This window comes from Patagioenas fasciata, chromosome 22 (genome assembly GCF_037038585.1).
Source record: "Patagioenas fasciata isolate bPatFas1 chromosome 22, bPatFas1.hap1, whole genome shotgun sequence".
Lineage (NCBI taxonomy): Eukaryota > Metazoa > Chordata > Aves > Columbiformes > Columbidae > Patagioenas > Patagioenas fasciata.
In genome coordinates, this window is record NC_092541.1 from 4,795,076 (window position 1) to 4,808,757 (window position 13,682).

The following is a 13,682-nucleotide window of genomic DNA, read 5'->3' on the forward strand; positions in this document are numbered from 1 at the left end:
ACCCACTTCTCCCAGCTTGGTGTCACCAGCAAAGTTGCTGACAGTCACTCTATTCCCTCGTCCAGATCATTGATGAATATATTGAATAATCCCGGCCCCAGCACTGACCCCTGAGGCACTGCACTGGATCCAGGCCTCAACTGGGCTCTGCCCCATTGACCACGACTCTCTGGCTTCTTCCCTTCAGCCAGTTCCCAGTCACCTCACTCCCCGCTCATCCAGACCGCACTCCCTCAGTTCAGCTGTGAGGATGCTGTGCAGACTGTGTCAAACGCCTTACTCAGGTCAAGGTAGACCACGTCCACCACTCTGCCATCATCCATCCATCGTGTTATGTCCTCATCAAAGTCAATGAGGTTGGTCAAGCATGACTTCCCCTTGATGAAGCCATGGTGACTGCCTCTAATGACCCTCTGATCCCTGATATGCTTTTCTAGATCATTGGAGCGACACTGCTCCAGTTTGGCAATTTGAACGTCCCTGGTGAAGGCACCGAGCAGCGCTGGGACCAACGTGCATCTCCCAAATCACATCCCTCCTGCCAGCAGCGCTCCCCTCGTCCCCATATCTCTGTTTCCATTGCAAATCTGCTCTATTAACCTCGTTCTCCCTTGTTCCAGGCTGCAAGCATGTGAAAGGAATCCTCCTGTACGGACCCCCGGGCTGCGGTAAAACCCTCATGGCCAGACAGATCGGCAAGATGCTGAACGCCAGGGAACCCAAGGTCGTCAATGGGCCCGAAATCCTCAACAAATACGTGGGCGAATCTGAGGCCAACATCCGCAAGCTGTTTGCTGATGCAGAAGAAGAGCAAAGACGGGTAATGCAAACAGAGAGAAATAGCACGGGCGGCATGGACGTGCCCGAAGGATGACCAGGAAGGAGGTTTATAATCAGAAAATTGCTGCTTGCGTTCAAAGGCTGAGTCACTGGTTAGCTTGTGATTATAGCTGCTCGCTGGAAGTCAGGGGCTATTAGTGTTGCTCAAATTCCATGCAGAATTATTTTGATGTAGCCCAGCAGGGTCTGTCCTGCTGCGCTTGGTGTTCTGTGGTGTCCCCGCTCAGAAAGCGCTGGAAAACGGGACTGCTAAAAGATGGTGGGTTCTCTTGTCTCTTTTCTTTTGTGTGAGAGACAGTTTGTCTGGATTTCTGCTCCTAAATTCAGGTGGCGCATAACACGGGATGAATTTCAAATAAGCTTTCGCAGTTTCACGTTTTGGCTAACAGGCTTATTAGTATATACTATATCTTATATAGTATATTATAATCCTTGAAGTGGATTATAATCGATACATCATTAATTTATCTCAGCCAAAACCTAATGGATGCGAATAGTCTCTCAAAACTAGACAATATAATCCTTGAAACTAGGACTGGAGATAAAGATTCCGTGTTTTTCCAAACTCCAGGTTTTAATCCATTAGTTTACCTGGCCATCCAAAGCCCAGTCTTTAGTTTGAAGGTGTAAATACTGCTGTAGTTTTAATCTGCTGTGGTTCACTTAATCTTGATAAGATTTTCTAGTAAAGAAAACAGGATTTCAGGCAAGCCACAATTAAATATAGGGACATCTTTTCAGACAACTTCAGCCAAGGACACTGTATCTCTTAATTTTATTTACGCCTCCCGAGCCTGCAGATTTTGCTAGTGGCTTGAAATCATTGAATCTTCTCCTGCGGAAGATTTATTAATCAATAAGTCAGCTTTGCATGGGAGCCCGTACATCTGTAACCAATCTCCTGCGCTCTGGTTGTTGCACTATTACTGAACGCCCTGAGCTGCTTTTCCTTCGCAATAACACACCTGTTAAAATAGAGTTGATGTTGGCTGGAGGGGATGGCCCCGATGACAAGTTGTGAGATTAAAAAGGTCTCGGAAAGGTTGGTATTGTAATGACTTGTGGCAGGGGCACATTGCCAGCACATTCACCCGGTGCTAACGTGGTCTCCGCTGGCCACAAAAGATGTTTGAGAGGTGGAATTTGAAGGGAAAAAGCTTCATAATACAGTCACAAAAAGTATCCTGTTCTCTTAGCAGCTGCGACAGCCTCACCTTAGAGCGAACCTGGCAATGAGCACTTCTGCTCCCCGTTGGCACTGAACGGACTCCTTAAAAATATGAAGAACAAAGCTCCTCTGGGGACGTTTCCTAAGCTCAGCACAGCTGAGGGTGTTTCCCATCTCTCCGCAGAGCACTTTGTTCTCCTCTCCCTCCCTGGGGGGTTTGCCCAGATCCTTTGTGGTCCCGCTCTGGGCTGGTGTTCCCTTGCTCAGCCCCGTGCCCTCATGCAAAACCCCGCGACCCTTCCCACCGTCAGTCCCGCGCTTGGGCCAAACCCACCCGCCACCTCCTTTTCTCATGTTCCTCAAAAAAGGATCCGATACATCTCTACCTTGTGATACTGACCCTTGGAGGTGTCAGCGTTCTGTATCTCCGTGGTGGAGCTTGAGATGCTCCCGTGCGCCGTTCCTGACGTGTTTTTCTCCCCGGCAGCTCGGGGCGAACAGCGGCGTGCACATCATCATCTTCGACGAGATCGACGCCATCTGCAAGCAGCGAGGGAGCATGGCGGGCAGCACCGGCGTCCACGACACCGTCGTCAACCAGTTGCTGTCGAAAATCGATGGAGTAGAGCAGCTCAATAACATCCTTGTGATCGGTATGATGGCGCTTGCTTCGTTATAAACTGCTTGACAACTTCTTATATTTTGCTCACCTGTGTTATCGTTGCTGGTGTTGAATCTGTTTGGACTGATCTGAACGGAATGACTGCAGTTTAACAAGCGTTGGTAGCAGATTTTGAGGGAGGTGATGCTGTAATCAGCCGATATTGCTGCTTCCAATGATTTCCTCCTTTAGCTTTTGATAGCGAGTGTTTCGTAGTTTACAAAATTTGGAAGGAATGATGTGCATCGATGTGTCTGCATGTGGAGGAGTGAAGGGGCGTCTCCGGCTGTTGTGACACCGGGAACCATGCACATACAGTCACACACCCAGCTTTGATCCCGTTGCTATGAACTAATCAAAGCTTTTCTAATATATCTGGAGATTAGCACCTTCTATCTGTTTTCTTGAGACTCTTTGAGGTATTTTCTTAACCTTAAGGGCTGTATTCAGGAGTGGGAGATGCACTTGGTAAGCTCAAATAATGCTGGTTTTTGGTTTTACCTTTGAATTTAGGGATGACCAACAGACCTGACCTAATTGATGAGGCTCTGCTGAGACCAGGAAGACTGGAGGTGAAAATGGAGATTGGTAAGCAAGCTGTGGATTGCAATAAACCTCATGGCTACAGGCAAATATTTATAGTAGTGTGATCAATTCATCAGGTTGGCATGGATACTAAACTTGATGAATTAAAAGAATCAGGTAACAGCACCACATTGTTCCTGGGTGGAAACTGCGGAACTGTTGAACCTGTAGAGCAGGTGAGGTGACTGTGAACTGGCTGAAGGGAAGAAACCAGAGAGTCGTGGTCAATGGAGCAGAGTCCAGTTGAGGCCTGGATGCAGTGCAGTGCCTCAGGGGTCAGTGCTGGGGCTGGGATTATTCAATATATTCATCAATGATTTGGACGAGGGAATAGAGTGACTGTCAGCAAGTTTGCTGGTGACACCAAGCTGGGAGGAGTGGGTGACACTGGAAGCTGTGCTGCCATCAGAGACCTGGACAGGCTGGAGAGCTGGGTGGGGAAAAATGTAATGAAATAGAACAAGGGCAAGTGTAGAGTCTTGAATGTGGGCAGGAACAACCCCAGGTTCCAGTGTAAGTTGGGGAATGAGCTATTAGAGAGCAGTGTAGGGAAAGGGACCTGGGGGTCCTGGGGACAGCAGGGTGAGCATGAGCCAGCACTGGGCCCTTGTGGCCAGGAAGCCAATGGTACCTGGGGTGGGTTAGAAGGGGGTGGTCAGTAGGTCAGAGAGGTTCTCCTGCCCCTCTGCTCTGCCCTGGGGAGACCACCCCTGGAATATTGTGTCCAGTTGTGGCCCCTCAGCTCCAGAAGGACAGGGAACTGCTGGAGAGAGTCCAGCGCAGGCACCAAGATGCTGAAGGGAGTGGAGCATCTCCCGTGTGAGGAAAGGCTGAGGGAGCTGGGGCTCTGGAGCTGGAGAAGAGGAGACTGAGGGGGGACTCATTCCTGGGGATCAATATGGAAAGGGGCAGTGTCAGGAGGATGGAGCCAGGCTCTTCTGGGTGACAACCAGTGACAGGACAAGGGGCAATGGGTGCAAACTGGAACACAGGAGGTTCCACTTAGAGATGAGAAGCAACTTGTTGGGGGTGAGGGTGTCAGAGCCTGGCCCAGGCTGCCCAGGGAGGTTGTGGAGTCTCCTTCTCTGCAGACATTCAAACCCGCCTGGACACCTTCCTGTGGAACCTCAGCTGGGTGTTCGTGCTCCATGGGGGGATTGCACTGGATGAGCTTTCCAGGGCCCTTCCAACCCATGACACTCTGGGATTCTGTGATATCAAGCAGGACTGGGTGTGCAGCGTGTCTGAGACTTGGGGGCTGGAGATCAACCAGAGTACCAGCTGGAATCTGGAAATCTTGTGGAGCTCAGACTGAAATGTGCTGCAGATTTGAGACTAATACATTTGTTGGGTGCAAGAATCATAGAATCATTTTGGTTGGAATAGACCCTCAAGATCATTGAGTCCAGCCCTAACTGAAACCTGGCACTGCCCCATGTCCTGAGAACCCCATCTCCGTCTGTCCAGCCCTCCAGGGATGGTGACTCCAGCACTGCCCTGGGCAGCCTGTTCCAATGCCCCACAGCCCTTTGGGGAAGAAATTGTTCCCGACATCCAACCTCAACCTCCCCTGGCGCAACTTGAGGCCGTTTCCTCTGGTCCTGTCATCTTCATCCCTAAAGCACAGTTTCTTTACTGAGTCCTTCAATTGCTCGTAGATGCTCTGGAGCTGCTCCAGAGGAGCCCCAAGAATGATCCGAGGCTGGAACAGCTCTGCTGGGAGGACAGGCTGAGAGAGTTGGGGTGTTCAGAAGAGAAGAGAAGCTCTGGGGAGACCTTAGTGTAGCCTTCTTGTGCTTAAAATTGGCTCATAAGAAAGATGGGGACAGACTTTTGAGCGGGACCTGTTGCTACAGGACAAGGGGTGATGGGTTTAAACTGGCAGAGGAGAGGATTAGTTTGGATATAAGGAATAAATGTTTTAGGATAAGGGTGGTGGGACACTGAACAGGCTGCCTGGCAAAGCTGTGGTTGCCCCACCATCAGAAGTGTCCATAGTCGGGTTGGACAAGACTTTGAGCAGCCTGGTCTGGAGACAGATGTCCCATGGCACGAGGGGTGGACTCCATCTTTCACGGTCCCTTCCAACCCAAACTAGTCTATGATTCCACGACTCTATGATGATTTCAATGTGGGATCTGGGTTTAGCGCTTCCAAGGGACCGACCACATTATCTGTGCGTGAGGTGAATTCCTGGTGTGCAAGTCTGAGAGCAACAAGGTGAGGAGCCCTGAGGAGAGAAACCAAACGTTCCACTTTTCCTCTCCAGTTTGACAGCGATGCTAATCAATTTGGGCAATTAGCGTGATTGAATGTGCTCGAACAAAAAGCATTGTCAGATATTCTCCTTGCAAGAATGAATTGCTCACAATGAGAAAGAGCCTTTGGAGGTGGGATGGCTGAGGAGCGGGAAAGGCTTTGGCTGTGCTGAGGCGCCAAATGACGCGAGTTCTGTTTAAATCTCAGGCTTGCCGGACGAGAAGGGCCGATTTCAGATCCTCCACATCCACACGGTGCGGATGCGGGAGCACCAGCTGCTGGCTGAGGACGTGGACATCGCAGAGCTGGCCGTCGAGACCAAAAACTTCAGCGGTGCCGAGTTAGAAGGTTTAGTTCGAGCCGCTCAGTCGACTGCTATGAACAGGCACATCAAGGTCAGTGCTGGCGCCGCTCACTGTGGCAAAAAAGTGGGAAAATAATCACGTTTGGAGTGTTTTCTTGAAAGTTTCCTTCTGAATGGGTGGTGGCATCTCAGCACACCATAGGAGGTGAAATTCCTGTGGACAGCAGCTTTTCGCTGGGCTTTAATATGGTTCTGATTTACCTCTTCCACCTCCTGCCCATTGAGTGGCTCTTGTGTAGCTCAGTGGGAGCGGAAGGTGATGGTTTGTCAGCCTGTTCTGATAAAAACTGAAAGTCTTGAGCTCAGTTTATGGGTTGGACCCGGGAGATGAGAAGTGGAAGTGAGACCAGCCCATCACACAGGGATCTCTGGAGCCTGTGCAGCTCGACATGTTCAAAAAGGATGTGTGAAGAGTGGGGAAAAGTGAGGTTACAAGCTCAGAGCTGCTTTGCGGTCATAAAGACAAAGGCCGCCTATGGAAAACTGCAGAAGGAATCTGAATTAATGTGAGTGCACAAGATGTAGTCAGTGAATCGAAGTGGACACCAGGGAGGGAAACTTCAGGAAGGGAAAGGCAGCGATAGGGACGGACCTGGGGTCGAGTCCTTGGAGTTACAATGATCCTGAAATATCAGCTCAGTCCTTATCGCTGAAAAAAGCAAATGCAACATTAGGATTTATGAGGAGAGGAATGCAGAGCACAGGTGAGGCTGTGGTTACGTCATGGGTGAAATCCTGGGTGTGTTTGAATTCGGGTGGTCCTGGGAAGGCTTTGGTAGAACCAGGCACGGAAGGGCAGCAGGAGAGCTCGGAGCTGCAGGCGGTTTCATTGACAAGATGCTTAGACTGGGATTTCTCAGCCTGCAAAAAATACAGTGAAAGGTCCTGAAAAGTGTGTGAAATCAGGAGTGGGCTGGAATCGGGGACGGGGGAGCGTTCAGTACCACACAGCAACAGCACCGGCGGGACCATGGAAGCAAAGCAAAGGCGACGTGCGCTGTGTGGAGGGTCGAGCCGTGGAAGGAACCTTTGCTCCACGATGTCGCTGACGCTGAAGTCTTGGTGGGACTCAGAAGGAGCTTGTGCAATGTTTTCCGTTTCAAAGCAGAACTCGCTTGCGATGGTCTCGGTGCCGCAGAGACCTGGAGTTCTCGGCTCCCGTCCCAACGAGCGTCGTCTCGCTTCCCCGCGTCCGCTGGAGACGGGCTCGGTGGATCTTCAACCAGACGCGAGTTAAGCACCGGGAAATGTCAGGCTGTTATTAATCCAGATGCAAACCACAGTATTTGATGGTGTTGAAATACGAGCTGATTAGTTTGTGGAGGAGGAGGCTGAAAGACGCAGCTCCGGTGGCCAAGAACTGCGGAGAAAGGTCTTTGACATCAATTCCTCAGCACTGGTTTGTTTTTAAGTTGAACATGAAGCTAATTTTTGTTCTATAGCCATAGTACTTTTAAAGTTATTCTTTCCCATAGAAGGAAAACACAAAGACATCAACAGTTTCTTATTTTCAAGTGTTCTGTCCCCCCCCCAAAAAATAATCAGCACCTCTGGAGGTATTTTCATCCCTTTGCAACATTTTCCTCAAATAATTCATTTTGCTTATAGTCGATGTTATTTCTGTGCTGGAATTCCGGGTGAGTTTGGGCCCGTTGGTGTTCTGATGTATTTATCCCCTGTTGTGCCAAAATGTCACGGTGGGAGACGAGAACACGGGGCCGCGGGGCCGCAAAGAGCAGCCCCTCCTTCCGCTCGGCGCGCCATCGACGGCTTCGCTGTAGAGGTATGTACGTGCCAAACGGGAAGCGGCCACGCTTTGTTTCTCTCCTCACTTTGACACTGTATTTTTGGGTAGTCTTATTGCTTATTCTGCAGGCGCCTTCAGCCAAATGATGCACTAAGGTGTTTCATTCTCTCTGTAAAGTTTAAAATATACATCATAGGCCTGACCTAGTTTCCAGAAGCACCTGCGAGAAGCAGAAGATGGGAAATCAAGGGCCATTATTCTTCTGAATCATTTGAACTCTTCTGCTAATCTGTCAAAGCGCGTGTGTTAAAAATGGAGATGTGTAACTCGTTAAAGGCTAGGGAAGAAAAACCTCCTATTTTGAAGTGTACAAACAACTTCAGGAATATATTAGTAGAGTTTCAAGTGCCTTCACTTCCCTCTGCAAGGATCCACTGCTTGGCTGTCTCTGGCATCCTGTGTTTCTGTGTTTGCGAAGTGACTCTCATTTCAGCATCTCTGGTTGTAATTCCTTGTCAGGGTGTTACTGGCCGGTCTGGGTTCCTGAGCTGCTCATTAGAAGCTGCGTTTGCTGCTCTACAAGACAAGTGTAATGTCATTATTTTAATCATTATTGTTCCCTTCCCGTGCCCAAGTGCTCTCCTCGTGGATCAGGACGGGACGTCTCCGAGATGCTTCTCTGAGGGTCAGAGTTATCGACTCACCCATCGCCTTGTTCTTGGGCAGAGAAACCCCTTGAAACCCCTCATTGTGTACCAGATCAGGTAGGGCCATGATGGTCTCAGGTAGAGGCAGCTGGTGTTATAAAGCTCAGGGAACTTTCCATGAAAATGACTCTTGGAATCTAGAGCGGCTTGCTACGGTATAATTGGGAAATTCAGAACTTATCCAAAGCCTTTCCAGGCTGCACTTTGGAAAAGAATTAAGATCGTTTGCCTCATTTCTGTGCTGCTCAGACCTTGCCGGTGAGCTGGGTTGCTTTGCAGAGATCAGCTTCTGCCCTCTCGTGACTGATCCTTCTGGTCTCTCCGGCTCGGGATCCTCAGCGGCCGCCCCCGCGGGGTTGGGCTGTGAGAGCCGGGTCTGTGCGCTGCCGAGCGGGAAAGCTGCTTCGAAATCCGTTTAATTCCTGATTGCTGCCCAGGGCAATCAATGGACGTGTGGATCTACAAATAATCCCGGTGAGCGGAGCTGCTGGGCATCGCGGAGCTTCGGCCACGCTCAGAAATAGTAAAGCCTGCAACATCTGAATAAAGTCTCCAGTTTTTCACAAACGCGAACCCTCTCCTGGCCCCGCTCCTGGTGGTGCCTCTGTTGTTGTGACCGAGAGGTCACAACAAGAGGATGTTGCGCTAGGTCTGTCCATGCTGTGGATTTGCTCCCGGTCATTAGTTCTTGAGGGTTACTGGATGGTTCAGGAATGGTGGAAGGAAAAAGGTGCCAGTTTTCATTTGGAAAAGGACACAGGGTGAGCTGAGGAACTGCAGGTGATTTATTAGAGAACAGTGTAGGGGAAAGGGACCTGGGGGTCCTGAGGACAGCAGGGTGAGCATGAGCCAGCACTGGGCCCTTGTGGCCAGGAAGCCAATGGTACCTGGGGTGGGTTAGAAGGGGGTGGTCAGTAGGTCAGAGAGGTTCTCCTGCCCCTCTGCTCTGCCCTGGGGAGACCACACCTGGAATATTGTGTCCAGTTGTGGCCCCTCAGCTCCAGAAGGACAGGGAACTGCTGGAGAGAGTCCAGCGCAGGCACCAAGATGCTGAAGGGAGTGGAGCATCTCCCGTGTGAGGAAAGGCTGAGGGAGCTGGGGCTCTGGAGCTGGAGAAGAGGAGACTGAGGGGGGACTCATTCCTGGGGATCAATATGGAAAGGGGCAGTGTCAGGAGGATGGAGCCAGGCTCTTCTGGGTGACAACCAGTGACAGGACAAGGGGCAATGGGTGCAAACTGGAACACAGGAGGTTCCACTGAGAGAGGAGAAGCAACTTGTTGGGGGTGAGGGTGTCAGAGCCTGGCCCAGGCTGCCCAGGGAGGTTGTGGAGTCTCCTTCTCTGCAGACATTCAAACCCGCCTGGACCCCTTCCTGTGGAACCTCAGCTGGGTGTTCCTGCTCCATGGGGGGATTGCACTGGATGAGCTTTCCAGGGCCCTTCAACCCCTCACATTCTGGGATTCTGGGCTTCCCACAACACTGTCTTGGGAAGATTCATGTGTTTGGTTGAAGCAAAGCAATTAAAGATAAAACAGAAAGAGAAGAGTGTGTGGTTTGAATAGAAAACTAAACCACCTGAATCAGAGATGTGTGAATGGTTCTTATTTGTGGGTCTGTTGCCAGGGGTGGGGTGGGTGCATTCCGAGTTGAGTTTCACCAAATTTAATTTGTCTTTCTGAGCAAAGTCACACCATGAAGGAAGCCTCATACCTTGCCCACGCAGCACCCAAACAACAGAAGGAAGAATCGTTTCTACAGCCTCTAAGTGGAAAGAATGGTTCCCTATACTAAAGGGAACCTATATATTAATAAGCGGTTTTGTGCGGTTCTCCTGTACTTCAATTTTTTTTAATTGCCTTTATTAGGCCAGCAACAAAGTGGAAGTGGATATGGAGAAGGCAGAGAGCTTGCGTGTGACGAGAGGAGACTTCTTTGCGTCTTTGGAGAACGACATCAAACCGGTGAGTAGGCGCCGTGGAACTCCTGTAGTAGAGTCGCCTGGTGCGGTTAATGACACGAGGCATCGGGATCAGATGAGCAGTGCTCAGTGCGCAGTGCTGAGGCTCTGCTGTGGGCCTTTTCTGGCACGGAAGACTCATCAAAAGGAGTAGAGCAAATAAAGCAAGCAACTTGGAGTTTCTTCTCTGTGTTATATATGTGCTCTCCCTTTGTCGAGAGTTAAGATTGCAGGGTGACAACAGAAACCCTGGCAGATGTATTGTTAACCTGCTCTCCCCCACTTCCCCCTTTTGCCCCTCCCTCTCCCCCCTTCCCACTCAGGACAGGCGATCGGGAGGGAAAGAAGGACACAGAGAAGAGAGTTGGAAAAATTAAGAACGTTTTACTAATGCTACTAATAAGAATAGAGGAAAAAATACAAAATATACAAAACCAATCTGGAAAGTCTCAGCAACTGCAGAGCCAGCACCCAAAGTCCTGGCCTGGACTCTGTAGCCAACCGGAGCTGGATTCAGTCTCTCACTGGGCCTCAGTTCGCAGGGATGACCAACAAGGTCCTCTCCTAATGTCGGCCATAAGCAGAAGGGAAAAAGGAAAAGGGACGAGATCCTCATGATCTCCCACTTTCATATGAAGTATTCACGTGAATGGGATGTTATACACAGTTGGTCAGTTTCTTGGTCACCGGTTTCTCGTTGCCCCTCTCACGAGATGTCCATCCGTGCTTATCAATAACCTTGCATTCCATTGCTAGGTTTAACCAAAACGTGTCTGGTTCTCCAGGAAAATGCAGCTGATAGGAAGCTTTAGCTGACAGGCAAATTCACTAAAAGAGAAACTTGTTTTTTAACAAAACCAGGACACCCTTTTAGGCTGTTCCAGGATGGCAGTTTTAATATGGAGCTGAAGAAGCTGGAGCCTCGTTTTTGAGAATTGTTTTTAAATGGTGGGAATTCAGGATCCGCTGGCAGCTTGCGCTGGTTAGAGTTTGTTTAGAGGGTGCATGAAAAGATGCTTCTGAATGGGCACGGTCCTCAGCAGCGGTCAGTCCTTTGAACTGCAATGGTAGAGTAGAGTAGAGTAGAGTAGAGTAGAGTAGAGTAGAGTAGAGTAGAGTAGAGTAGAGTAGATTAGAGTAGAGTAGAGCAGAGTAGAGTAGAGTAGAGTAGAGTAGAGTAGAGCAGAGCAAAATAGAATAGACTAGAGTAGAATAGGATAGGATAGGATAGAATAGGATAGGATAGGATAGGATAGCATAGGATAGGATAGGATAGGATAGGATAGGATAGGATAGGATAGGATAGGATAGGATAGAATGGGATGGAATGGAATGGAATGGAATATAATGGAATAGAATAGAATAGAATAGAATAGAATAGAATAGAATAGAATAGAATAGAATAGAATAGAATAGAATAGAATAGAATAGAATAGAATCATTTTGGTTGGAAGAGATCATCAGGTCCAACCATAACCCAACTCCAGCACTAACCCCTATCACTAAGAAAGTCATCTAAACGCCTTTTAAACCCCTGCGGGGATGATGACTCCAGCACTGCCCTGGGCAGCCTGTTCCAATGCCCCACAGCCCTTTCCAGCCTTTTTCCTGATACCCAATTTAAACCTCCCTGGCTCAGTGTTTGTCACTAGTGGGTCTCCCACTACCAACTGTGTCACTCAAGCATCTTCCAGACTCTTATTTCATGTTCTTCTGATGTGTTGGTAAACCAGCTGTTCCCTCTCTTAACGTAGGCGTTCGGAACCAACCAGGAAGACTACGCGAGCTACATCATGAATGGAATTATTAAGTGGGGCGATCCGGTAACGAGGGTGTTGGATGACGGGGAGCTGCTTGTTCAGCAAACCAAGAACAGTGACCGCACTCCTTTGGTCAGCGTCCTTCTGGAAGGTAAATTGAAGGAAAACATACATACAAAAAGCCACTAGTGGCTCCTTTAAACTATTCCTGTCCAGTGTCCAAGTGGTCATCCCTCGTATTCTGTGACTGCACATGGGAGGAAAAATAGAATTGGTCTCTTTCAGTTTACTGGGGTGAAATCGCTTTAGATATTCAAACCGGCTTCGCAGCTGAAGAGAAACCTTGTTCTTGGAATGACGGAGAAGGGAATGTGCCCAGTTAATAACCCACAGGTGGGTGTTTTACAGTGCGAACCCCTCTGACCGAATTACACGTCTGAATTCTCTTGGTCACTGGAGAGCTCATCAGTGCAATGAGCTGAGTTCAAACAGCAGCTGATCTGCACACAGACGGGGGGGATTTCCCTCTGTCTGGGCTGCTACTGCCTACGAAGAGCCTCAAAAACTAGTTCAAGTATCTACATTATGGATACTGGAGTAGAATTTGTTATTTAGCGCCTCCATCTTTCTCCTGAAGTCAAAAAATGGGGGTTTCCACTACTTCCCAGTGGTCTGTAACTTTGAAATGAGCTGTGGAGTGATCCCCTGAATAATTCTGAGTGGCCAATACATGCTTGTGCTGCAGGTTGGTTTGTATTTGGTGTGTGGATTAAGATGTGCCTTTGGCCTCTGTCTGAATTATTCTGGTGTGAATTCAGACAAATACCAAACTGTCCGTGTCAGTATTGACATGGCAGTTGTGCTGGTGACTTCTTTGCCACCGTACCTGCAGAAATCGTATTTAGAAGGGGCATAAATGTACTTCGAGACGTTTCTGCCAAATACAAACATGTGCTGGTTTTGGTGCAGCGGCCAGTCCGACAAAACGAGGCGCGTCCTCTTCTGTGCTGGTTTAATGGCAAATCTGTCTGTACGTGCTCAATGGCTGCATTGATTTCCTTAACCGGGAGGACTGGATTGCACTGGGAGTCGTGTGTTCCTTCTGCAAGTAGGAAAGAGCTCATTTCCAAAAGCAGATACCTCCGGGTGAGGTCAGAAACATGCTGAAAATACCATCCACGCTGAGCCTGACCAGAGCTGTTCTCTCCGTTGTTCTTCCATTACTCTTGTCCTTTGTTCCAGGTCCCCCCCACAGTGGGAAAACTGCTTTAGCAGCAAAGATAGCAGAAGAATCCAACTTCCCCTTCATCAAGATCTGCTCTCCTGATAAGATGATCGGATTTTCTGAAACGGCCAAGTGCCAGGCCATGAAGAAGGTACTGACGTGTCCTCCTCTTCTGCTTGACCGCAGTCCCGTTATATGTTGTCTAGTGGACAGAAAAGTGAATTACGCTTGTGATCGTGTTTTCTGCCCTTTGTAGGCCCTGAATTTCTGTGTGTATGTTTATTTAGAAAGCTGAATGAATGTTTTTGTGGAAAAACACAAGAACACCGAAAGGCTGTGCTGCCATCCAGTGAGACTGGACAGGCTGGAGAGCTGGGCAGGGAAAAATGTAATGAAATAGAACAAGG

At 49.1% G+C, this 13,682-nt stretch overlaps 1 protein-coding gene across 2 annotated transcripts in view; it reads left to right on the top strand.

The window, feature by feature from the left end:
- Positions 1-13,682, top strand: part of NSF (N-ethylmaleimide sensitive factor, vesicle fusing ATPase) — a 90,225-nt gene that overhangs the window by 50,782 nt on the left and 25,761 nt on the right. For both annotated transcript variants that reach the window (XM_065856200.2, XM_065856199.2), the window contains exons 9-15: positions 621-820; positions 2,496-2,661; positions 3,183-3,257; positions 5,721-5,908; positions 10,199-10,294; positions 12,045-12,201; positions 13,293-13,426. In XM_065856200.2, the coding sequence (XP_065712272.1) occupies positions 621-820; positions 2,496-2,661; positions 3,183-3,257; positions 5,721-5,908; positions 10,199-10,294; positions 12,045-12,201; positions 13,293-13,426 (1,016 nt within the window). The remainder of the gene's footprint in view (positions 1-620; positions 821-2,495; positions 2,662-3,182; positions 3,258-5,720; positions 5,909-10,198; positions 10,295-12,044; positions 12,202-13,292; positions 13,427-13,682) is intronic.